The 24,127-nt window shown below is 37.8% G+C and overlaps 2 protein-coding genes across 2 annotated transcripts in view; one reads left to right on the forward strand and one right to left on the reverse strand.

The window, feature by feature from the left end:
- Positions 1 to 11,100: 11,100 nt before the first annotated feature.
- The window catches only part of LOC311585490 (olfactory receptor 6C74-like), a gene marked incomplete at both ends in the record, with an annotated part of 128,373 nt that continues 115,346 nt past the window's right edge, over positions 11,101 to 24,127 (forward strand). The window contains one exon of the mRNA XM_084760711.1: positions 11,101 to 11,166. Coding sequence (XP_084616837.1) covers positions 11,101 to 11,166 — 66 coding nt within the window. The remainder of the gene's footprint in view (positions 11,167 to 24,127) is intronic.
- Positions 19,294 to 20,250, reverse strand: LOC311585035 (olfactory receptor 6C70-like; the record flags this gene model as incomplete). The annotated part of the gene is made up of 1 exon (XM_084759816.1): positions 19,294 to 20,250. One exon carries the CDS (start codon positions 20,248 to 20,250, stop codon positions 19,294 to 19,296), a length of 957 nt encoding a protein of 318 aa, XP_084615942.1.

The raw sequence follows: 24,127 nt of genomic DNA on the forward strand, positions 1-24,127 counted from the left end.
CAAGGAATAAAACTTAATTACCTGAGTAAACCAGAAGTGCAAGATAGCAGCTTCCTAAATGAAAAAAAAATGACAGAGACAGTTTGGTGCCCAAACAGTCACCCAACACTCTCTATAACATTGGAGCATCATCTTCAGCCTTCTGGTCAAGTATATCTGACAGACATATTTGTGAGGTGGGAACTATGGAGGACCTGCTTTACCCTGTCTTGGCAGAGTTTGGCCATCTACTCTGCCTGCATCCCAGCTTGCTCATTTTTAGGCAGAATTCTGTCTGTGGCATACATGTTTAACATCAAGCTATAAAGTAGTAAAAGTTTTATTTTAGTCAGTCTATCTTATTTACTGAGTCTTGTTCCTTCAGAGGTATACCCTGTATGACCTTTAAACTACATTTTCAGAGATCTATAAGCCTAGAAAAAGAGAGAGACCTTGAGTATGTAACCTAGTCTCCTGGCCAGCCAGAGTTTGTCATTTGTCTGTGTTAATCATGCACCAATTGCACTATTTGAATTTGTTTGGGAGGCAAATATCCTAAAAAGATTCATAGAGTAATCGCATCACCTATGTCTTTGTCTGTGCTTAATAATCTCCAAATAGTAACCAGGTAAAGTTAATTTTAGGATTTTTCCTGAAAAGACAAAGACACGGACACAATCTTCTCAGGAAAAGACATAAAATGAACCATAGTGCAGCAAGTCCCCAAGAATGCAACAAGCAGACATCAAAACTCCAAAGAGCTAGAAGGATAGCAACTGTAGCCACACACTCAGCTTGCTGGAGCTTTTTCAGGAAGATGTGCAGTCTTTATGACTCTCGCCATTTCCAGTGGATATGGTTGTGCAAACTGAGGATTAAGAGAATGGGAATTACCTGTATATAAACAGACACTAAGTATGAAGTTCTCAAAAAAGAAAAACATGGAAAAAAAAACAAACTACAATGTTAAAAGGAAAGGGGAGATATTAATTTTTTACTGAACATGAAACAATATAAAACTTACTAAAAGCCAACTTAAAGTTTCAAAATAGATTCTATATATTGTGATGATACCAAGTTAATAGGAAAATATTTATTTTTGCAGGTTAATGTCCTTAGAATATTTTTATATTTATTGTGATTTTAATTATATTTATTTAGTCTAAACAACCAAAATATAGTATAGCATTTAGAATAATTAATTAATTGCCATTTTCATAGGGGGAAGGGGGAGGGGAGTGGATGTAATACCGTTTCAAATAAAATACTAGAAAAACAATAATTTCATGCTTGTCAGATTTTTCTACTTATAGTTATTACTCAAATAAATGAGCAATAATATATTTTTAATAACATTTTTCTTAAATGAGGGAATAACCTGAGTCTCTGGGCTAATCCTCTCTGGGGTGATTTACCAAAGGGGGTGATTTAGTACTCTATACTGTACTATGTCTTTGATAATTTTATTGTCTTCATTTCAGGTTTCCCAGTCTACTTTTGACAAGGCTTGTTCACTGTAGTATATAAAAAATGTGGGCTGGGCATGGCGGTGCAAGCCTTAATCCCAGCAGTTGGGAGGCAGAGGCAGACGAATCTCTGTGAGTTAAAGGACAGCCTGGTCTACAGAGTGAGCCCTAGGACAGCCAGAGATACAAAAGAGACACCGTGCCTCAAAAGAAGTATTGGTTATCAAATAAAAATAGAAAATAGACAGAAGTGAAGGAAAATACAATCTAACCGATTGGAAGTGTAGGAAAGACAGAAGACGCTGGAATTCCTGCTGAGCTGAGCAGAGGAGAAGGAAGGCTTCTGTGCACGGGGCACACTGTGCATTTCTCTCACAGCTTCTTCTCCTTCCCGTTTTCTGTTGTTTTAATTTTACCTTTGCGTTACAATATAATTACATTTCTCTTTTCCCTTTGCTCCCTCCCTAACCTTACATATACACCTCTCCATTTTCACTCATGTTGTTGTGTCTTTGTCTCAGTATTTATTTATTGCATGCATCCAAGTGTAAGTGTATACATATATATATATTCCTAAATATGACCTACTCAGAACATACAATGTTACTTGCATGTATGTTTTCAAGGCTAACGAGCTGACACTGGACAACCAGTTGGTGTGATCTTCCCTGAGGATGACCACTTCTCCTGTGCCCAGCTTTCCTCCTTTGCTTAAAGGTTTTTTTGTGTGTGGTTGAAGCCTCATGGTTTTTTTTCCAATTCTCTGGCATGCCTTTTGGTGACATTTTTTGTTGAGCTCTTTTTGGGCGATCATTTTGGTGAGATTACATCAGTTTAGCTTTTGATCACACAGCAAGCTACCTGATTGTCCAGATCCTACGTATTTCTACCTACTCTGTCACAACGGACTCTGAATCTTAGGGAGAGTCTTGTACAAGTCTCTATTGGGACTGGGCTCCTTCCTATTTTTTATATATGCTAATTTCATATCTGCTACTATATTCTCACCATGCATAAAAGAGAGAGTCTGTAACAAATAGGTTGCTCTATACAGACTGCCGTGCTCTCATTCTTAAGTTGTTCACTACTTTTATGCAGCTGTATTGAAGCAGAATTGATATATAAGAAAGTGCACATAGTTAAAACATAACTTCATATGTTCTGCTACATGTACACATCCATGCAAGTCTTAGCATGGTCAAGGTAACAAGAAACTACAGCTACAAAGTTTCTTCTCCCAGTTTAGTTTTGTTATTAGTTTTTAAAAAAATTTTGGTTAGTGTACTTTGCAATAAATCTACTCTCCTCGCAAAATTAAATGTATAACATAATAGTGTCAACTATAAGCACAGTGATCTAGTATCTCTCTAGAATATTTTCATCTGTCATAACTGAAAATTAAAATTTTAAAATATCATCTCCACATTCCATCAACTCTACATCCATACCCAGAAACCACCATCCTACTCTCTGAGTTTAAATATTTTTATTATCATATGTTTATGGAGATGTTTAGTATCACTCTAGAGATGGCTTACTTGAGTCTGTATAGTGTCCTCCAAGTTTATCTATGCCAGTCATGTGGTATTTTCCTTATTGTCTTATGCTGAGTAATATCTAAGTCTGTGTATATGGCATATTTTATTTATCCACTAACTTCTTGATACATTAAAGTTGTTTGTTCATCTTGACTCTTGTGAAAGATGATATAATGTGCATGTTGGTATGTCTTGAGGATTCTGAATACATACCAAAGATGTGATTATTGCATTATCAATAGCTCTATCCTTAAAATTTTTGTAGTCATTTAGTCACATATTTTTCATCCATCCATCCATCCATCCATCCATCCATCCATCCATCCATTCATATGTTTGAGAGAGAGTGTGTGTGTGTATCTATTTTCAAGCTTGACACAACAGAAGTCAGCCTGGTCCCATAGGGGTCCACAGAGATGGAACCGCCAACCAGGGAGTGTGCATGAGACTAACCTAGGTCCTCTGCATGTATGTAGCATTGATGTAGCTTGGTTTTCTTGTGGAACTGCAAGCAGTGGGAGCAGGGGCTGTCTTTCACTCTGTTGCTTGCCTCTGGGTCTCTTTCACCCTACTGGTCTGCCTCTTCTAAGCTCAAAGAGGAGATGTTCCTAGTCTTAATGCAACTTGATACGCCAAGGAGGGAGGAGGAATTGCAGGGGGAGAGGAGGTAGAGGGAAAAGACTAGCAGGAGAAGAGGGAAGGGAAACTGTGGCCAGGATGTAAAGTAAATCAAGCAATTAATTTAAAAAATTACCATTCTTTCCATTGGTTAAAAACGAAACAAAACAAAACCATCAAAACAAAACTAAGAAAATAGTCATATTTATAGTAACATTAAAAAGATAAAATATTTTAAAATACATTATATGAGCAGATGAAGATATCCACACGGTAAACTGTAAACAATGAAGAATAAAAAGACACAAGTAAATATAATCCATGACTAGAAAACAATATTAAATGTACACTTTTCACAAAACAATTTGTGCACTCAATGCAAAACCTATAAACATTCCTGGATATAGGCAAGACTTTTAAGCTTATATCCAACAATTCCTCCTAGCTAACTTGATTGGACTGAAAGCACACATAACTTTAAAAAAAACACAGAAATATTAAGTGAATGCAAAGATAATTCTATTTTTTATTATTTTTGAAAATTTTTAATTAATTTGTTCATATTACATCTCAGTTGTTATCCCATCCCTTGTATCCTCCCATTCCTCCCTCCCTCCCATTTTCCCCTTATTCCCCTTCTCTATGACTGTTTCTGAGGGGGACCTCCTCCCCCTGTATATGCTCATAGGGTATCAAGTCTCTTCTTAGTAACCTGCTATCCTTCCTCTGAGTGCCAACAGGTCTCCCCCTCCAGGGGACGTGGTCAAATATGGGGCACCAGAGTTCATGTGAAAGTCAGACCCCCCTCTCCACTCAGCTGTGGAGAACGTCCTGTCCATTGGCTTTGCTGAGCCATAAACTTCAAAAACCCCTGTGCAGATCTAGCAAAGATACTTCTAATGCATATCAAAAAATCCTTTGAAAATTGAAGACAAATAAAATGTATTCAATTTTCTAGAATTTTATTTAATTGCGAGTGGAGAATAATTGCTCCTATAGAACGTTGATGTCCACACCACCACGGTGCAGGTGTGGGGTCTGTAGACTGCTTGGTGGACCCCACTGCCTTCTTCCAACGTGAGGTGTGCTACTGATAACCCAAGCAGGCCGCCAGGCTTCATAGCAACTGCTGTTGCCCAGTCAGCCGTCCAGCTGGCCCAAGCTCTAACAAGTGTTTGTTGGTAAAGATTAACCCTTTGCTTTATCCAAAAGCTGTGTTTAATAATATTCATCATTGTCATTCATAGTTTAATAATAATCAAATATATAAAACATAATGGCTTGTAAACTTGACAAACATTTGGCTTGGGCTGGTCACTTGCCTCTATTCACATAATGCACTTGGTTGCCCAATACCAGATGCGAATTTCAGGCGCACGTATACTCCTCTCTGAGCAACGTATCAGGAGCCAACCTGTTGGCGGCTGAGGAACCCCACCTGCGTAAAGCTGCACGCATACCTGCTTACACAACTAACATAAGCTAGCTCCGTTAGCAACCCCCTGATAGCAGTCTACTTCTATTTCACACGCAGCAGAAACTGTCCTAACACTTGAGAAGATAGAATGATTTGGGTGGGACAGACCTTGGGTGCTTGAGCAATAAGGCAAACCATACCCTCTCAAAGTCCATTTAAGTGAATTTTAGGGAGAATGATCCACTTATCAAAATATGTCTACTATAATTAGATGGACCCTGGAAAGTTGTGTTCACAAAGGGCAAAGAACTTACATAATAGAAGCCTGCCAATCAGGACTGAGAACCACTCCACTGTGCTGCTAGGCAACAGACGCTAGGCAACAGACGCTAGGCAACAGACTTCTCTTGAACCTCACGAAAAAGAGTCTTAATAATTGAGGTTCTTAAGGACCTTCATCCACATGACCTGTGGTCAAGCTTGATAATGTACTATCACTCTACTTGAGCAACTCTCACTTAATTCTCTACCGTCTAGGTGAGCCTTTAATCTTGATTCCTTCAATACGAGGCCAAGAACCTAAAAGTAACAAGCCACAATCCCAACCACCAATAAAACAATGATTCAATTGAACACAGAGAATTTAAATCTGATATTGAATTTTGTAAACACTACTTCACCTACATGAACAATTGCATAGGCATTCACAGCTAGGTGGGCTATACATAGAAAACCACGCCTCAAGATATTTAGCTTTATGCAACTGGGACGTGTAATAGCAGCCGCACATGAAGAACCGGTGCCGAGAGCACTTGGTGAATTGATGTTGACCACCGTGGTAGTTTATACCGCTTTTCAGCTTATTAGGATCTAGAAGCACCGTGTACACAAATCTCCGAGCAGCTTTTGAGAGGGATTGTCCAGATTAGGTTAACTGGAGTGGGATGCTACATTTTAAATGTGGGTGGCACCACTTCACAAGCTGGGGTCCCAGACTGTGGAAAAAGAAGCTAGCTAAACACTTTGTTTCCTGATTGAATATGCAAAGTGACAGTGCCTCAGCCTCCCTGCTTTGTGCTTTCCTTGACACTATACACTAAATCCTGTACATTGAAACGAGTCTTTCTTCCCTTTAGTTGCTTTTGCTGGGTGCTTTGTAGCAAAAAGAGAAGTAATTAATATATTGTTCCAAAAGCAAAAACAGCTCACTTCGACATTTACAAAATAGATGCATAGTGTGCATCCTTATACTGAGCAAAACCCAGAAGTTAAGCATATCACAGCCCCACGTAAATGCCCAGTGATTTAAATTGTATTTTTGTAATACGAAGACATTTTGAAATTTCTCTGAGAAACAAGTAAAAGCAGACTTTATAATTCATTCACCCACTTAAGGCCAAGACAAGACACCAGTGTTTTTCCTAGGTAAAATTTACTCACTTGGTTCATTTGTCCACCCAGTATAATGAAAGTTTATCCAAACATGATTATTATTGTTTACAAAGTTGACATAGTGTGGAATTGTTTAATGAAAAGTTAAATTATGCCCCATAAAGTTAACATCAAGATTTAACAATACACTCATCTGGAATTTTATATAAATAGTAAGCAGCCTTAATAAAAATTTACATATATATGTATATATATCCATATGCCCATATGCTGTGTAAGTTAGTGAACCTTATAAAAAACAGTAAAGGCTTAAAAGAGTAAAAATGCGCTACAATGATTTTATAGCCTGAGCATTACATGAGTTATTTCTATACAGACACCTTTAAGAATCTTTTTATTTATTAATTTATTCTTGTAACATCTCAATGGTTATCCCATCACTTGTCTCCTCCCATTCTTCCCTCCCTCCCATATTTCCCTTATCCCCCTCCCCTATGACTGTTCCTGAGGGGACTTCCTCCCCCTGTATATGCTCATAGGGTATCAAGTCTCTTCTCCTTAACCTGCTGTCCTTCCTCTGAGTGCCACCAGGTCTCCCCTTCCAGGGAACATGGTCAAAGGTGAGGCACCAGAGTACGTGAGAAAGTCATATCCCACTCTCCACTCAATTGTGGAGACTGTTCTGACCATTGGCTAGATCTGGGTAGGGGTTTAAAGTTTACGGCATGTGTTATTCTTGGATGGTGCACCTTTAAGAATCTTAATGATCTTTTGAAGTTTAATTTTTCCAAATTATTAGCTCATATTAGGTGAAATTCTACTTCCGTCAAATTTCAACTTTCAGATGGTCATTACTTGTATTTTAAAATAATTTTCCTTTTACTAAGTCCCACGAAGAATGAAGCAATGGTCCTCGGAAATAAAAACCACCAAAAATTAAAAATCAAATGAAAGAAAGAGCAAGAAAATCTACGCTAGGAATAAGAAGAAAATGGGAACACACACACACACACACACACACACACACACACACACACACACACACACACTCACAATGAGGCATTGATTTTTTAGTAGTCTTTGCCAGGAATAAATCAGTGCTTTTATATTTTGACATACAATTTCAGCATCAAAGAAGTGAAATGAGATCAGAAAGAAGTTGCTCAGGAAGTCGCTGAAAACTGATGCAGGGTTTATGAAAATCCATGCAATGTGGCAGTAAGTATGTAAGTGAACAGCTGCCTGTGCCTAAACAAAGAGGTCAAACATGCGTCCTGCAGCTTTTACATCTTCAGATAACCACTGAAAACAGTTCCCACAACAGTGAGAATGTAAACATCAAAAACAAATATGAAAGCCTTGAGAACTGTGGAGGTTAACGAATAAAATTCAATTTGTGTAAAGACCAAACTGCACAGGTAAAGATTATGCATATACAAATGTTTTGCATATATATATATATATGTGTGTGTGTGTGTGTGTGTGTGTGTATGTATGTATGTATATATATATATATGGCATATATACATACATATGGCTATTGCTTAGCTGATAATGTGCTTCCCATGTAACCACGAGGACATGAGTTTAACCTCCAGAACCTATGGGAAATGTTGTGTATGGTGATGTGCGCTTGTAGTCTGATATCAAGGATGGAAGGGAATACAGGAGGACCCCTGGCACTCACTGGCCGCAGTCACATCTAGAGTGCTGTCTCACTGTCTGCGAGCTTCTGTTTATTTCCTCTCAGTGTCCACACAACGTGCTTTTTTCCAGATGGCAAAAACCATGCCCCTTGCACAAGACAACTTATAGAAAAAATAATCACAAATCCCCCTCACAGGCCTGTTTTCCACTAATAAAGGCCAGGGTACTGTCTTCTGTAGTGGGAAAACACTCCCACTTCCTATTCTTGGGATCAACACACACACACACACACACACACACACACACACACAGTCACATGATACAACCAAGTCTTCAAAGAAACCAGAAACTTCCACCTCGTGAAATTATAAAGCTTTTTAAAAGGAGGAGCAAGTCATTCTCTAACAGATAACCATAATATACCTGACAACTAGAGAGTGTATTTTAACTCTAAAATAATACATTCCAAGTTTTCTCACTTTCTCAGTGCTATGCAGGCAGGTTATTCATAAGCTTTTTATGTCTGATTTTCAACTTTAGATTCATAGCCATTCACTTATGAGTAAATGGTTGCAAAAATGATTCACAGCAATATTCTACAGCCTCCATAAAATATACATTAGTCCAGCTTTTAAAAAAATTCTATACATGACTTAATAGCATAAAAAAAAGTAGGTTATGTCAAGATAAGAAACAGGAAGATATCTGATTTTGAGGGAACTTAGTAATATGATGTATCATGTTTCCTTACAAAAACATCAGATTGGACAAATACATAAAGGACCTCAAAATTATATTATTTACTACAAATTCTCAATTAAAAATAGAACATATGTAAAAGTGACTATGTCAAAACTATGGGAAAATATATTGAACAAGACACAGTGGCTCTGCCTACAGTCCTAGAACTTCAGCAGTGAGGGTAGGAGGTAATAACTTTAAGTCAATCTGTGGCTACAAAGCTCATTCATGGCCAGCTGTGTTTTCTCATTAGACCTCTACTGTACTTTTGATTTAAAGTTTTAAACTAATATCTCCTTGTCTTAAGGATAGCACATGTTTTGTGTCACTATGCCACAATTATCCTCCACCGTGAAAATGGAGCCAAAGGCTGCATGTGAAATGGAGTCTCTCACAGAAAGCCATAGCCTTAAAAAGCTCATAACTGAGTTACTGTAGGGTAACTCAGAGTGGGTTGTAGCCTATTGAAAAACTATCCTATGAAAATCAATGTGAAAAGATAACTATTTTGTTGTTGTTAGATCTATCTCTTCAAATTGCCTAGGTAACTCCTTTCAGATAAGTTCTGCAATCTCCTGGGATGCAGGTCACATAATCAACTAATTAAATATGATTGCTGGAATTAAGTATTGTACTTGTAATACACTAGTGTCCTGTTATTATGCATTCCCATGTTTTGTAGAGTAACTTTGGAGTTGTGTGTTGCAAACATGGTATAAGTGCCTTGTTTACATATTACTTAGGAAAACTTAATGGCAATGTCCCCATGGGAGATATTAGAATAATCTGAATAATTTTTTAGCAACAAAACTCCCATCCAGAGATGTTTTGTTAAGATATTATAAGCAATGTGTCAGGATCCTAGATGGATGGTACTGGGAAGCACACGAAGAAGATGTCTCACTGCACATTTTGAGATTAAACACCAGGGATGCTGTGAGAAGATGCTCATCTTTTGTGGAAGGAGAGACATGTGCACTGATTTCTCCGTGGGCTATATGGTATGAATTTTGGGTTAAGGGAACTAAGAATATTACTCTGTGTTTGAATTTCACTTTAAGTATTAATGCTTTAAATTAGTGAGTATTTTCATCTTGTTTCTGGTCAGTGTTTCAGCTTTATTGTTTTCTCATACAATTCTATTCAGAGCTGTTTTAATATATATTTATATATTGAAAACTTCACAAGTTATATATATATATATATGTATGTATTAAAGAGACATTCTAGCTATTAAATATGGATAATGTGGCACATTTCCTTGCTATTTGAACATCTATACTTTAGACTGATGAAGTCAAGTTTATGTTACTGATAAAGCTGTTTAAAATAGTTCCAAAGACCAGGCTGAGCAGTGGTGTCTCATGCCTTTAATCTCAGCACTCAGGAGGCAGAGGCAGGTGGATCTCTGTGAGTTCAAGGACAGGCTGGTCTACAAAATGAGTTCAGGGCTGCCAAGACTACACAGAGAAACCCTGTCTCGAAAAAAAAATAGTTCTAAAGAGCATAATAGAATATCTGTATATATAAGTTGTCAATATTTGGTACACAATTTCAAAATACATTCTGTTTATGCTGTTTGATGCTTACCTAAATTTCAAAGAAAATTAGCCGTTTTATGCATATCAGCAACAAATGCTATGTTAATTAAAGTTAATGAGAAGACTATTTCAGAGATAAGAAGGAAGGTCGAAAATGTAAGATTTTCAGTAGTACAAGGAGACAAACTTTATTGTGTATTTTTAAAAGGGATATTATTTAATCATTTAAAATACAAAATATAATGACATTGGTTAATTTTATTATTTTGTTAAGAAAATATTGATAGAAGCTACATCATTTACTTTTCAAGTTTGATGTTTAGTCTATCCCTGTACATAATTAAATTGATTGTTGATATTTCACAATCATCAAGGTCTTTTTTTTATAGAAAAGATGACATAGAAAAGGATTATAACGATGTCAATAATGAGATATTAGAAGAACTTGTACTCAATTATGTTATAGAATATTAAATGTAATAGGTGGTGAGAGGGTAAAACAGAACAATCTGGCTTTAGACATAGAAAATGTGCCTTTTAAGATGAGATACAAATGTAGATAGTGTAAAACAGAAAGACAGAGGTAGAGATGAGTACAGAGAGAGACACGGAGACGCACAAAGAGACAGAAAGACAAACGGGAGGCAGAGAGGGAGAGGGAGCAGGAGGAGATGTGTGTTTGTGTTGTGGCTCATGTGCTGGTTTCCATGTTTTCTGCATTGGTTTTATCAGTTAGATCTGTTGGAGACAAACCATCAGAGATGCGAAACAGAACTTCTGTGACATCCTTCATCCTCCTGGGCCTGACAGATGATCCTGACCTTCAGGTTGTCATTTTCATTTTTCTGTTTCTCACATACATGTTGAGCATCACTGGAAACTTAGTAATCATTACACTCACTCTGCTGGATTCCCACCTGAAGACCCCCATGTATTTTTTCCTCAGGAATTTCTCCTTCTTAGAAATTTCATTCACTTCTGTCTGTAACCCTAGGTTTTTGGTCAGCATCCTAACTGGGGACAAATCGATCTCCTATAACGCTTGCGCGGCACAATTGTTTTTCTTTATCTTCCTCGGCTCGACAGAGTTTTTCCTTCTGGCATCCATGTCCTATGACCGCTACGTGGCAATCTGCAAGCCCCTCCACTACACAACCATCATCAGTACCAAGATCTGCTACCAGCTCATCATCAGCTCCTGGCTGGCAGGATTCTTGGTAGTTTTTCCTCCACTGGTCATGGGCTTAGACCTAGATTTCTGTGACTCCAACGTTATCGACCACTTCACATGTGACTCGGCTCCTTTGCTGCAGATATCTTGCACGGACACAAGCACGCTAGAGCTCATGAGCTTTGTATTGGCTTTGATCACACTTATGACCACGCTGATGCTGATAATTCTCTCTTACTTCTACATCCTCCGGACTATTCTGAAATTTCCCTCAACCAAACAAAAGGAAAAGGCCTTCTCAACCTGCTCCTCACACATGATTGTTGTCTCCATATCCTACGGGAGCTGCATTTTTATGTATGTGAAAACGTCTGCCAAGACTGGAGTTGCTTTGACAAAGGGGGTGGCCATGCTCAACACCTCTGTCGCCCCGATGTTGAATCCTTTTATCTATACTTTAAGGAACCAGCAGGTGAAACAAGCATTTAAGGATCTTGTGAGAAAAAAACTTGCCTCAAAAACGCTGACCTGATGTAGCTTACATCACACAGCCGTTCCAACTATAAAACTAATGGGCGTGTCCTCGCCCTAGTTTATCTCAGAAATAACAGTGTATGCCGCTCTTAGTGCATTTACTGTGCTCACATTGCAATACACTTTGTAAATTCATGAGCAAGATTATTTTGGGATGGTTTTACTAATTATTATGATGAAGTTTGAATTTTAACTTATATATCTCAAACAATACATATATCAATGACATCATGCATATTTTTTTGAAAAGATTAAGGCATGGAGCCTTTCTGTTAATTGAAGCATGTACACATGTATATTCTTACATGTATGTATATATGTCTGTTAGTGTATGCATATATACGATAACTGTTTCCTTTAGTGATGCCGAAGAATCAATTTATCCTTTTTGTTTAGCTGCTGTTGTCATTTCTTAAATGAGAAATAAAAGAAATTGAGTGCTGCAGGGGTTTGGGAGCTGCTTCCCTGGTCGTGGCTGTGAGGGTTTGTTGCTGACAGGGCTGCCTGCAGAGGTGATAAGGAGTAGATGAGGAAAGGGGCTGAATCAGGCATGGTGGCCTGGGAAATCCTGCAGCTCTGACTGACTGGCTACCGGGTGCTTCTTTGTTTATACAGGCTTCAAAGGACAAAGACAGACTAATGATTATCCAAATGATATAGGGTATGTGTTTGATTTTTCATTACATTTCCAGGGTTACAAGTTCAGTTACAATTAGAAAATACAAACAGAACAGATTTTTTTTTCTTATTATTAGCCCTATAACTCCAATGTAAAGATTCTAAAGAGTGTTTCCTCCAAAGCAAACACATTTATTTTATGATAGCCTGCTTTTAGGATGGCAGTATTTGAAGTTTTAAAGCACTTCAAGAAAACAATAGATATATGAACTGCTCTTTTTGTGAATCACAAATTCTAATGCCTAACTTTTTCTAAAGATTTTAAAAATTGTATTTCTTTTTTATCATATAGATTTATGTTATTACACATAAATAAAATAAACTACATACATCAGGAAGAACCATGAAGCAATCAGGAATTATATAAATGTTATATTCATAGTACTTTGGCTATTTGTATTTGGCAAACTTGAAGTAAACGTCTTTCCTATCTTGTTGAGTCTAAAGTTCTGAATGAAAATCAATATCTATCATATCTCATCTCTATTAACTTCAAACATCTATCTAGACCTAAAAACATCTTGACCCCCAAACAACTAAGCTTAATTTTAGCACTACACTATCTTGTCTTTAACCTCATCAGAGACTTGACAAGGAATAAAACTTAATTATCTGAGTAAACCAGAAGTGCAAGATAGCAGCTTCCTAAATGAAAAAAAAATGACAGAGACAGTTTGCTGCCCGAACAGTCACCCAACACTCTCTATAACATTGGAGCATCTTCTTCAGCCTTCTGGTCAAGTATATCTGACAGACATATTTGTGAGGTGGGAACTATGGAGGACCTGCTTTACCCTGTCTTGGCAGAGTTTGGCCATCTACTCTGCCTGCATCCCAGCTTTCTCATTTTTAGGCAGAATTCTGTCTGTGGCAGACATGTTTAACATCTATGCTATAAAGTAGTAAAAGTTTTATTTTAGTCAGTCTATCTTATTTACTGAGTCTTGTTCCTTCAGAGGTATACCCTGTATGACCTTTAAACTACATTTTCAGAGATCTATAAGCCTAGAAAAAGAGAGAGACCTTGAGTATGTAACCTAGTCTCCTGGCCAGCCAGAGTTTGTCATTTGTCTCTGTTAATCATGCACCAATTGCACTATTTGAATTTGTTTGGGAGGCAAATATCCTAAAAAGATTCATAGAGTAATGGCCTCACCTATGTCTTTGTCTGTGCTTAATAATCTCCAAATAGTAACCAGGTAAAGTTAATTTTAGGATTTTTCCTGAAGAGACAAAGACACAGACACAATCTTCTCAGGAAAAGACATAAAATGAACCATAGTGCAGAAAGTCCCCAAGAATGCAACAAGCAGATATCAAAACTCAAAAGAGCTAGAAGGATAGCAACTGTAGCCACACACTCAGCTTGCTGGAGCTTTTTCAGGAAGATGTGCTGTCTTTATGACTCTCGCCATTTCCAGTGGATATGGTTGTGCAAACTGAGGATTAAGAGAATGGGAATTACCTGTATATAAACAGACACTAAGTATGAAGTTCTCAAAAAAGAAAAATATGGAAAAGAAAACAAACTACAATGTTAAAAGGTAAGGGGAGATATTAATTTTTTACTGAACATGAAACAATATAAAACTTACTAAAAGCCAACTTAAAGTTTCAAAATAGATTCTATATATTGTGATGATACCAAGTTAATAGGAAAATATTTACTTTTGCAGGTTATTATCTTTAGAATATTTTTATATTTATTGTGATTTTAATTATATTTATAGTAGTTTAAACAACCAAAATACAGGATAGCATTTAGAATAATTAATTAATTGCCATTTTCATAGGGGAAGGGGGAGGGGAGTGGATGTAATATTGTTTCAAATAAAATACTAGAAAAACAATAATTTCATGCTTGTCAGATTTTTCTATTTATAGTTATTACTCAAATAAATGAGCAATAATATATTTTTAATAACATTTTTCTTAAATGAGGGAAAAACCTGAGTCTCTGGACTAATCCTCTCTGGGGTGGTTTACCAAAGGGGGTGATTTAGTAATCTATACTGTACTATGTCTTTGATAATTTTATTGTCTTCATTTCAGGTTTCCCAGTCTACTTTTGACAAGGCTTGTTCACTGTAGTATATAAAAAATGTGGGCTGGGCATCGCGGTGCAATCCTTAATCCCAGCAGATGGGAGGCAGAGGCAGATGAATCTCTGTGAGTTTAAAGGACAGCCTGGTCTACAGAGTGAGCCCTAGCACAGCCAGAGATACAAAAGAGACACCGTGCCTCAAAAGAAGTATTGGTTATCAAGTAAAAATTGAAAATAGACAGAAGTGAAGGAAAATACAATCTAACCGATTGGAAGTGTAGGAAAGACAGAAGACGCTGGAATTCCTGCTGAGCTGAGCAGAGGAGAAGGATGGCTTCTGTGCACGGGGCACACTGTGCATTTCTCTCACAGCTTCTTCTCCTTCCCGTTTTCTGTTGTTTTAATTTTACCTTTGCGTTACAATATAATTACATTTCTCTTTTCCCTTTGCTCCCTCCCTAACCTTACATATACACCTCTCCATTTTCACTCATGTTGTTGTGTCTTTGTCTCAGTATTTTTTATTGCATGCATCCAAGTGTAAGTGTAAACATATATATATATATATATATATATATATATATATATATATATATTCCTAAATATGACCTACTGAGTCCATACAATGTTACTTGCATGTATGTTTTCAAGGCTAACGAGCTGACACTGGACAACCAGTTGGTGTGATCTTCCCTGAGGATGACCACTTCTCCTGTGCCCAGTTTCCTCTATTGCTTATAGGTATTTTTGGTGTGTGGTTGAGGCCTCATGGGCATTTTTCCAATTCTCTTTGGCATGCCGCTTGGAGATTTTTTTTGTTGAGCTCTTTTTGGGCGATCATTTTGGTGAGACTACATCAGTTTAGCTTTTGATCACACAGCAAGCTACCTGATTGTCCAGATCCTATGTATTTCTACCTACTCTGTCACAACGGACTCTGAATCTTAGGGAGAGTCTTGTACAAATCTCTATTGGGACTGGGCTCCTTCCTATTTTTTTATGTATGCTAATTTCATATCTACTACTATATTCTCACCATGCATAAAAGAGAGAGTCTGTAACAAGTAGGTTGCTCTATACAGACTGCCGTGCTTTCATTCTTAAGTTGTTCACTACTTTTATGCAGCTGCATTGAAGCAGAATTGATATATAAGAAAGTGCACATAGTTAAAACATAACTTCATATGTTCTGCTACATGTACACATCCATGCAAGTCTTAGCATGGTCAAGGTAACAAGAAACTACGGCTACCAAGTTTCCTCTCCTAGTTTAGTTTTGTTATTAGTTTTTTTTCAAATTTTTGGTATAAATATCTTTTGCAATAAATCTACTCTCCTTGCAAAATTAAATGTATTACATAATAGTGTCAACTATAAGCACAGTGATCTAGTATCTCTCTAGAATATTTTTATCTGTCATAACTGAAAATTAAAATTTTCAAGTATCATCTCCACATTCCATCAACTCTACATCCATACCCAGAAACCACCATCCTAGTGGTAGCCTGCTGTCCTTCCTCTGAGTGCCACCAGGCCTCCCCATCCAGGGGACGTGGTCAAATATGGGGCACCAGAGTTCGTGTGAAAGTCAGACCCCACTCTCCACTCAACTGTGAAGATGTCCATCCATTGGCTTTGCTGGGCCATAAACTTCAAATCCCTGTGCAGATCTAGCAAAGATGCTTCTAATGCACATAAAAAAAAAACCTTTGAAAATCGGTAAAGACAAATAAAATGTATTCAATTTTCTATAATTTTATTTAATTATGAGTGGAGAATAATTGTTCCTATAGAATGTTGGTGTCCACGCCACGGTGCAGGTGTAGGGTCTGTAGACTGCTTGGTGGACCTCACTGCCTTCTTCCAACGTGAAGTGTGCTGCTGATAACCAAAGCAGGCCGCCAGGCTTCTTAGCAACCACTTTTGCCCAGTCAGCCATCCAGCTGGCCCAAGCTCTAACAAAGCAAGATTAACCCTTTGCTTTATCCAAAAACTGTGTTTAATAATATTTCATCACTATCATTCATACTTTAATAATAATCAAATATATAAAACATAATGCAAACATGTAATAAAATATTTAAGTTTGTGTGAAAGTCAGTCGACACTCTCTACTCAACTCTGGAGAATGTCCTGTCCATTGGGTAGATCTGGGTAGGGGTTCGAAGTTTACTGCACGTATTGTCCATGGCTGGTGCCATAGTTTGAGCAGGACCCCCGGGGCCCAGATCTGTCCATCATAATGTTTTTCTTGTAGGTTTCTAGGATCCTCTAGATCCTTCTATTTCCCCATCTCCCATGCTTCTCTCACTTAGAATCCCAATAGGATATCCTACTCTCTGTCCCACTTTCCTGGTAAGTGAAAGACATTCATGGGACATGCCCCATGTCAATAGCAATTATAGTAATTCTGAGTCTGCAAAATTGTTCTAAGAATTAACAAATAAATAAGCAAGTTAAATAAATAAGCTAGAGGGCTCACCTGCAGAAATAGATTTATTTAAAACATTGCAATTAATTCTTGGAATCCTAAATAAATAAAGACATCGATCACAAAGGTAAGTAAGATCTTCCAAATTTGTCTCCCCAATTTGCACACCGATTTGTACAGATATTCACACGAGCAACTCCAAAGGAGTATGGATGTGAAGAGACTGAGAGTAAATGCCTTGGCTTGGAACAACAAGAAGATGCCTTGAAACAGCATGGAGCATGTAGAGAAATGTCCTGTGTGGTAGAAAAGGGGTCAAGTCTAGGACTCTAGCTGAGACCAGATAACAGGCCTGTCATGATTAAATCAGCATCAGAGTCAGTACTGCAGTGCCTCCAGGCATGACTCCACAGACTCAATCACCAACACTGAATTCTTCCATTTTCCTTCTCTGTAGCCTTGGACAACAGAGAGAAGAAGGCAAGATCCCACCTGCTAGGGAGCAAGGAATGGAAGCTCCTGGGAACTGTGCTTTGAAATTCAGAACCAGGCCTCCCTAGTGAGGTGCTTCTCCGAAGAAAAACCAAAGCCTTTCAGTCCTAGGTCAGAGTTCTAGCTGGCTGTTCTAACTGGTTGCAACCTGAAACTCCTGGGGACTGGTTTATTTCGGCTGGGACCATTGTTGTTGCCTTCTCTTAATGAATCTAGAACTCTGTTCCTCTCTTGGTGAATGCACAGGTCACTGTGCCTATTGCACTTTGGTATAGCCCAGCCTGGCATTAGCTTGTTGGCTAGGAGGCTCTGCAGTCTCCTCTCTAGTCTTGGAGGGCAGCTATTTTCATTTCAGTGAGGAAAAGAATCTCTAGAGCTGTCCCACACCACACTGAGTTAAGGTGTGGCAAGCACTCATGCCAGTCTGGACCATGACTAGCTAGGGCCTGAGCCCGTGTACACCCTGAGATCGTAGGCCCTTGTGGTTGTGAGATCCCTGAGGCTCATTTACAAACCAGGTTAACAGTTAGTGGCCAAAGGAGTGCTTTCAACAATAGTTCCAAACTTAATAGAAACCATGTGGAGTCAACATTCTTTGTCCTAAATGATATTTTATTCCCTGTGCAGCTTAAAGTTTATCTAATGCAAATAGAAAATTATCATATAACTGAGCTACATGATTCAATTGGCAGGAAACAGTGTTTTCCTAACTTGTTCAAGCATTATCACTTTATAAGCTAACCCATGAAATTATATTTAAGGAATAAGCTTTCTATGAGCACTTTTAGTATGGATAATAGTCACAAAGTTATAATTATCAAAGACTTTTAAAGTACACAACTGTTAAGTGAGGAGGTAAATATTTCTTTAAGTAACAGTCATTTAATTATGTGTGTTTATTGAATAAATGCTTATAAATCAAAGCAATTTTGGATTTTATGCTTCTAGCATAAAACGTGTTTTTATCTTGATTTAAAGAGAAGTTAGAATCAAAATACACATGATAGTTCCTAACCTTGGGCAAGTTAAAATTACACAAATAACTAAATTGTGGATATTCATGATCAAAAAACTCACATTGGTTTACTTTTAATATTATTTTTATTCTTTAGGTAAACCATTCTTTCATTAAGTTTTATTGCCGTTCTGTCTGGGCCCGCCGGACAATCAACCGAGACCCACCGACCCCTAGGGAGAGAATGGGGGGCAAGAGACGCAAAGAACAGACAGCAAGTCAAAAAGATCTGATCAAGCTGACAAAATTTTATTTTTCTCAGGCTGCTTAAAAGCACGAGGCGGGATGTTGGGTGGGGGCAGAGGGAGAACTAGGGTGAGAGCAAGATCAGCCCCCTGATGCTGCATACCGCGCAATGTTCCCTTCATGGTCAGGTGGCGCTGCGCTGGCAGTTTCCTAGAAGCCTGGGACAGCGTGACCGGATGCTAACTTAGGTGAAACAGATCTATATCCAGTTATCGAGAAAGCTAAAGACAGGAGGTCTCCTGGAGAGTTCTCTGAGAAATCATCGAAAGGGACAGGGCAGGAGAGATTTTGTCAAGCAGAACACAGGAGGTCCAGATGGCCATATGTGCTGAAAGCGCCCCCATCACCTTTCTGAAGCATAAAATATTCTTCTAAATGCTGCTCCAAAGGCTTGTTTAACTTGCTTATTCCTCAGCGTATAAATGAACGGATTCAACAAAGGGGCCACTGAAGTGTTGAGCACAGCTATTCCTTTGCTCAAAGTAACTCTTTCCTTTGCTGATGGCTTTATGTAGATAAATATGCAACTCCCATAAGTGAGGGAAACAACAATCATGTGCGAAGAACAAGTGGAAAAGGCTTTTTTCTTTTGCTGAGCCGAAGGGAATTTTATAATCGTCTTGATAATGTGGGCATAAGAAAGGGTTACTACGACCAGTGTGACGATGAGTGTAACGAGAGCTAAGACGAAAGCCGTCAGTTCTAGTAAACGTGTGTCTGAGCAAGAAAGTTGTAGGACAGGAGAGACATCACATAGGAAATGGTCAATGACGTTTGAAGCGCAGAAATCCAAGTCAAGGCCAATGATCAGTGGTGGGAAAATGACCAGGAACCCAGTGACCCAAGAGCCCAAGACAAGCTGATGACAAACTTTGCTGCTCATGATGGATGCGTAGTGCAAAGGCTTGCAGATGGCGATATAGCGGTCGTAGGACATGGAAGCCAAAAGGAAAAACTCTGTGCCACCCAAGAGTATGTAAAAGAACAATTGACATATACAACCACTATAGGAAATTGTATTTCCCTTGGTCACAATGGAGACTAAAAATCTGGGGATGCAAGTCGTTGTGAATAAAATTTCCAAGAAAGAAAAGTGACGGAGGAAAAAATACATTGGTGTCTTGAGAAGGGGATCTATCAGGGTGAGGGCAATGATAGTTAGGTTCCCCAGCATACTCAGCAAGTAATTTAGGAAAAGAGACAAAAAGATTACAACCTGTAACTGAGAATTATCTGTCAGTCCAAGAAGGATAAATTCTATCTGTCTTGTATGGTTCTTCATTTCTCTTTGTGATCTCATTCAAGTTCTATAAGTAAAAGGATACGTGAATTAAAATGCACACGAGTGGATGTATATCCATTAAACAATAAATGATATGATCCATATTCCTGAAGCACAGCCCTTTCAAGTGTAACATTTATGGGCATTAGAGATATGATTGTAACCATGTGACAACACTCTTCCAGTAACAGTTTAAAGCAATTGATCTGAGCAACTTGTAATAGCTTAGTTTTACTAATTTAATTTAACATAAACTTTGAGTCAATTGTAACTAATTATGGATCTGTTAAATTAGTAAATAGCTTTGCATTGGAAATAAAATATCCCATTAAATGTCATATTACTTATTTTACCTAAGAGTAATTGTTCCAGTATAATAAATTAAAATCTATCACTTAATTAATGCCTTTTAACTTCATACTAAAGGATGCCTTCTTTCCTCACCTAGCTTTTCTGTGGGCTACAAACATCATGGAGAAATACAATCAAGATATTTAGGCTTACAATTAAAAACTGGGCAGACACAGATATGGCAGGGGGCACCTTAACCCCTCTAATTTGATAGGAGCAGTAAATTCTACATTTTTAATATTAAATAAATGTTACAGTTTATTAAAAATTTAGCATGTGAAAGTTTATGCATATCATCTACTTTAGAATGATAGCACTCAGTGAGTAGAAAGACTTTAGTTATCAGTTCTGAAAATATGCAGTGAGCATGCTAAGTGAAGTTTTAAGATGCAGTTATCAAAAACTGAAGAACTACGGGAAATTCTGCTTTCAGCATCGTTGTTTAAAAACACACTACTAGTAAACAGACACTACTGAAACAGTGTTAGGGTTTACACTTCAATAGCATGTATTTTAGTGCTCTTGGAATTCATTTCAATATTTAAATGTAGATTAAATATTAACAACTTAAGTGATGTTTTTCATGTTATTAAACTTATACAAGTCAACTTTGAAATCCTATAGATGCCGTAGTTATTCTAGCATTGGTTGGATTTGATTTAAAACAGTAGTTTCTTTAGCTAATTCAATAATAATAATAATAATAATAATAATAATAATAATAATAATGCAATGAAATTTAAGGACTAGTACTTCTAAAGCACATATTGTTTGAGAAAAATGAAAAAGTCAGACTTCTGATAATCTTGGGAAATTAAAGAGATGCATTTTGTGGTAAAATTATCTTAAAAATGAGAAGTGTTTAAATGTCAATATTTTATAAAGATAAAATCATAAGATCTTCATATATATATACATATATATATATATACTTTTAAAATCCCTCTTGTTATCACATAATATAACCTTATTACAACACTCCTTCCCTTTACTGCTCCCAGTCCCTGTCCACCTGGATCCACAAACTTTCTGCCTATCATTAAACAAATAGGTTTCTATATGATAAGAATAAAATAAAAAACAAAAACGATAAAACAAGTACAAAGGATTGGAACAGAAGAAAACGAACCGAGGGAAAACACCCAAAACAGGTCACATGAAACAGATAAAGATGCAGAGAGCCACTCTTTTGTACACTCAGGAATCCCTTAAAAACATCAAACCATAATATATATATATATATATATATATATATATATATATATACTGTAATGTTAAAAAGAGAGAATATAATTTTATGTTAAATAAGATGGAAATATTTAAAAAGCCTTGGCATGACATTGTGAGACCAGAGGTCTCCAAAGATAGCACTGAGTTCATTTTTTCCCCCTTTGGACATTGCTGTGTTGCATGTAGCCTACCATCAAGAGTGGTTTGTTTCCATGGTGAGAGTCATCTGGAGAAAATTAAATTCTATTTGCAGGTGGCTACCCGTTGTAGGTAACTTCTGGATTAGTGACGGGGAATATGTCCACTCCTCCTTTCAGCTTTAGGATCCCATCTGGTGAAGAGCTGTGCAGGTCAGGTGCTGCCTGCTACCTCAGTCTCTGTGATGATTTCTTGTTTCTTTGCATCCTGCATCTCCCCTGGATCCTACACTTTTACACATCCTCCCCGAGGCCTAGCGGGGAGGAATTTGAAGGAAGCATCCCATTTACGGCTGAGTCTTTCAAGGTCTGTCATTCTCTGAATAATGTTTGGCTGTGGGTGTCTGTATTTGTTTCCATCTGCAGCCTGAGAAAATCGTCTCTGATGATTCTGAGCAAGGCGCTGACTTATGAGCATAGCAGGACGTCATTAGGAGTCATTTTACTGTTGCATTCTTTCAGTAGAAAAGCAGTATGTGGTATTAGCCTAGGTCCCTGGGCTTCTACTCTTGGGTTCTTGGTCAAACAAGCAGAGTTGTGCAAGGGTTCCATCTGGTAAAAATCTGCCTTAAGTAAAATCACATGCTGATTGTTATACCCACAGCCTCTGTGCCGCCATTGCGCCAGCATCTCTTGCAGGCAGGACACTGCTGCAGATAAAGAATAAAGAACTGTGGCTGAGTTGGTGTTGATGTGTGTCCTTCAGTAGGGTGCACAGTTCCTGTACCTAAGATGCCATCGTGCATGGGTGAAAGCTCTATGGCCACCAGCTCAACCTCTCCATGTTTGGTGACTTATGTAGATGTTTTCTTTAGCAGTGGGGTCTTGCCATCAGTTTGAGGGGAATCACCTACATTCCAACAAAAGCCTGAGTAGTTCATGGATCGCCATGAGACCCCTTTGGCCAACATATCAGTCAGATATATTTCACTCCTGGTACTAGAAGCTTCCTTTCGTGACAAAAGATGTCCAGTTGGGGCCTTGTCTCTCCTTTTGTTGGGTGGTATCATTTAGATTACCTTCAAATATATATGGGAGCATGTACTACAGTAAGTTATTATTGCTATCCCTCAAAATCCCTTACTTTTAGCTTTTTCTCTCTTTTCCTCTCTTTCCTTCCCATTCCCACCTAATCTTCCTGTTTATTCCCTCCCAATCCATCCATAACTACTTATTCTATTTCCCTCTCCTAGCAAGGTCTATCTATAGAAACCTTGTCCCTCACCCTATACATAACCTCTGTGGCTCTGTGAATTGTAAGCTGGTTATAATTGATTCAAGAGCTTATATCCACATATAAGTGAATGCGTACTGTATTTGTCTTTCTGGGTCTTGGTTACTTCATTCGGGATAATTTTTCTAGTTCTATTTATTTACCTGAAATTTTCATTGTTTAACAGTTGCCACTATGTAAATGTACCACACTTTCTTTATTCATTGACATGTGGAACAGAAATCTGGATTGGTTCCAATTTCTAGCTGTTATAAATAAAGCAGCAATGGCCATGGTTGAGAAAATGTCTCTGTTGGAGGATGAAGCATTCTTTGCCTGTTTATCCAAGACAGTATAGCTGAATCTTGAGGTAGAGCTAGTCTCAGCAAATGGCACACTGAATTTCATAGTGGGTGTACAAGTTTGCACTCCCACCAGCAATGGATGAGTGTTCCCCTTATTATGTGTTCTTGACAGCATGAGTTGTTATTTGTTTTATAAGATGGTATCTAAAGTAGTTTTGATTGCATTTCCCTGATGATGACTTTAGTGTTTTTCAGTTTCTTTTTTTTTTTTTGAACATTCAGTATCCCATTTTTAAAAATTGTGTTATTTGTTTCCGTGGTATGTAGCTTTCTGAGTTCTTTATGTATTTTGGATGTAACCTTCATTCTGATGTATAGTTGGTAAGAACACCTTCCCATTCCGTAGGCTTCCACGTTGTCCAAATGACTATGTATTTAGCTGTTCAGAAAGTTTTAGGTTTCATGAAACCCTACATATTAATTGTTGCTCTTAGTGCCAATGCTGTTCTTTTCAGAAAGTCTTTTCCTGTGCCAATGAGTTCAAGGCTATCTCGCACTTTCTCTTCTGTCACATTCAGTGCATTTGGTTTTATTTTGAG

Source organism: Acomys minous, assembly GCF_964271855.1.
Source record: "Acomys minous genome assembly, chromosome: 15".
Classification (NCBI taxonomy): Eukaryota; Metazoa; Chordata; class Mammalia; order Rodentia; family Muridae; genus Acomys; species Acomys minous.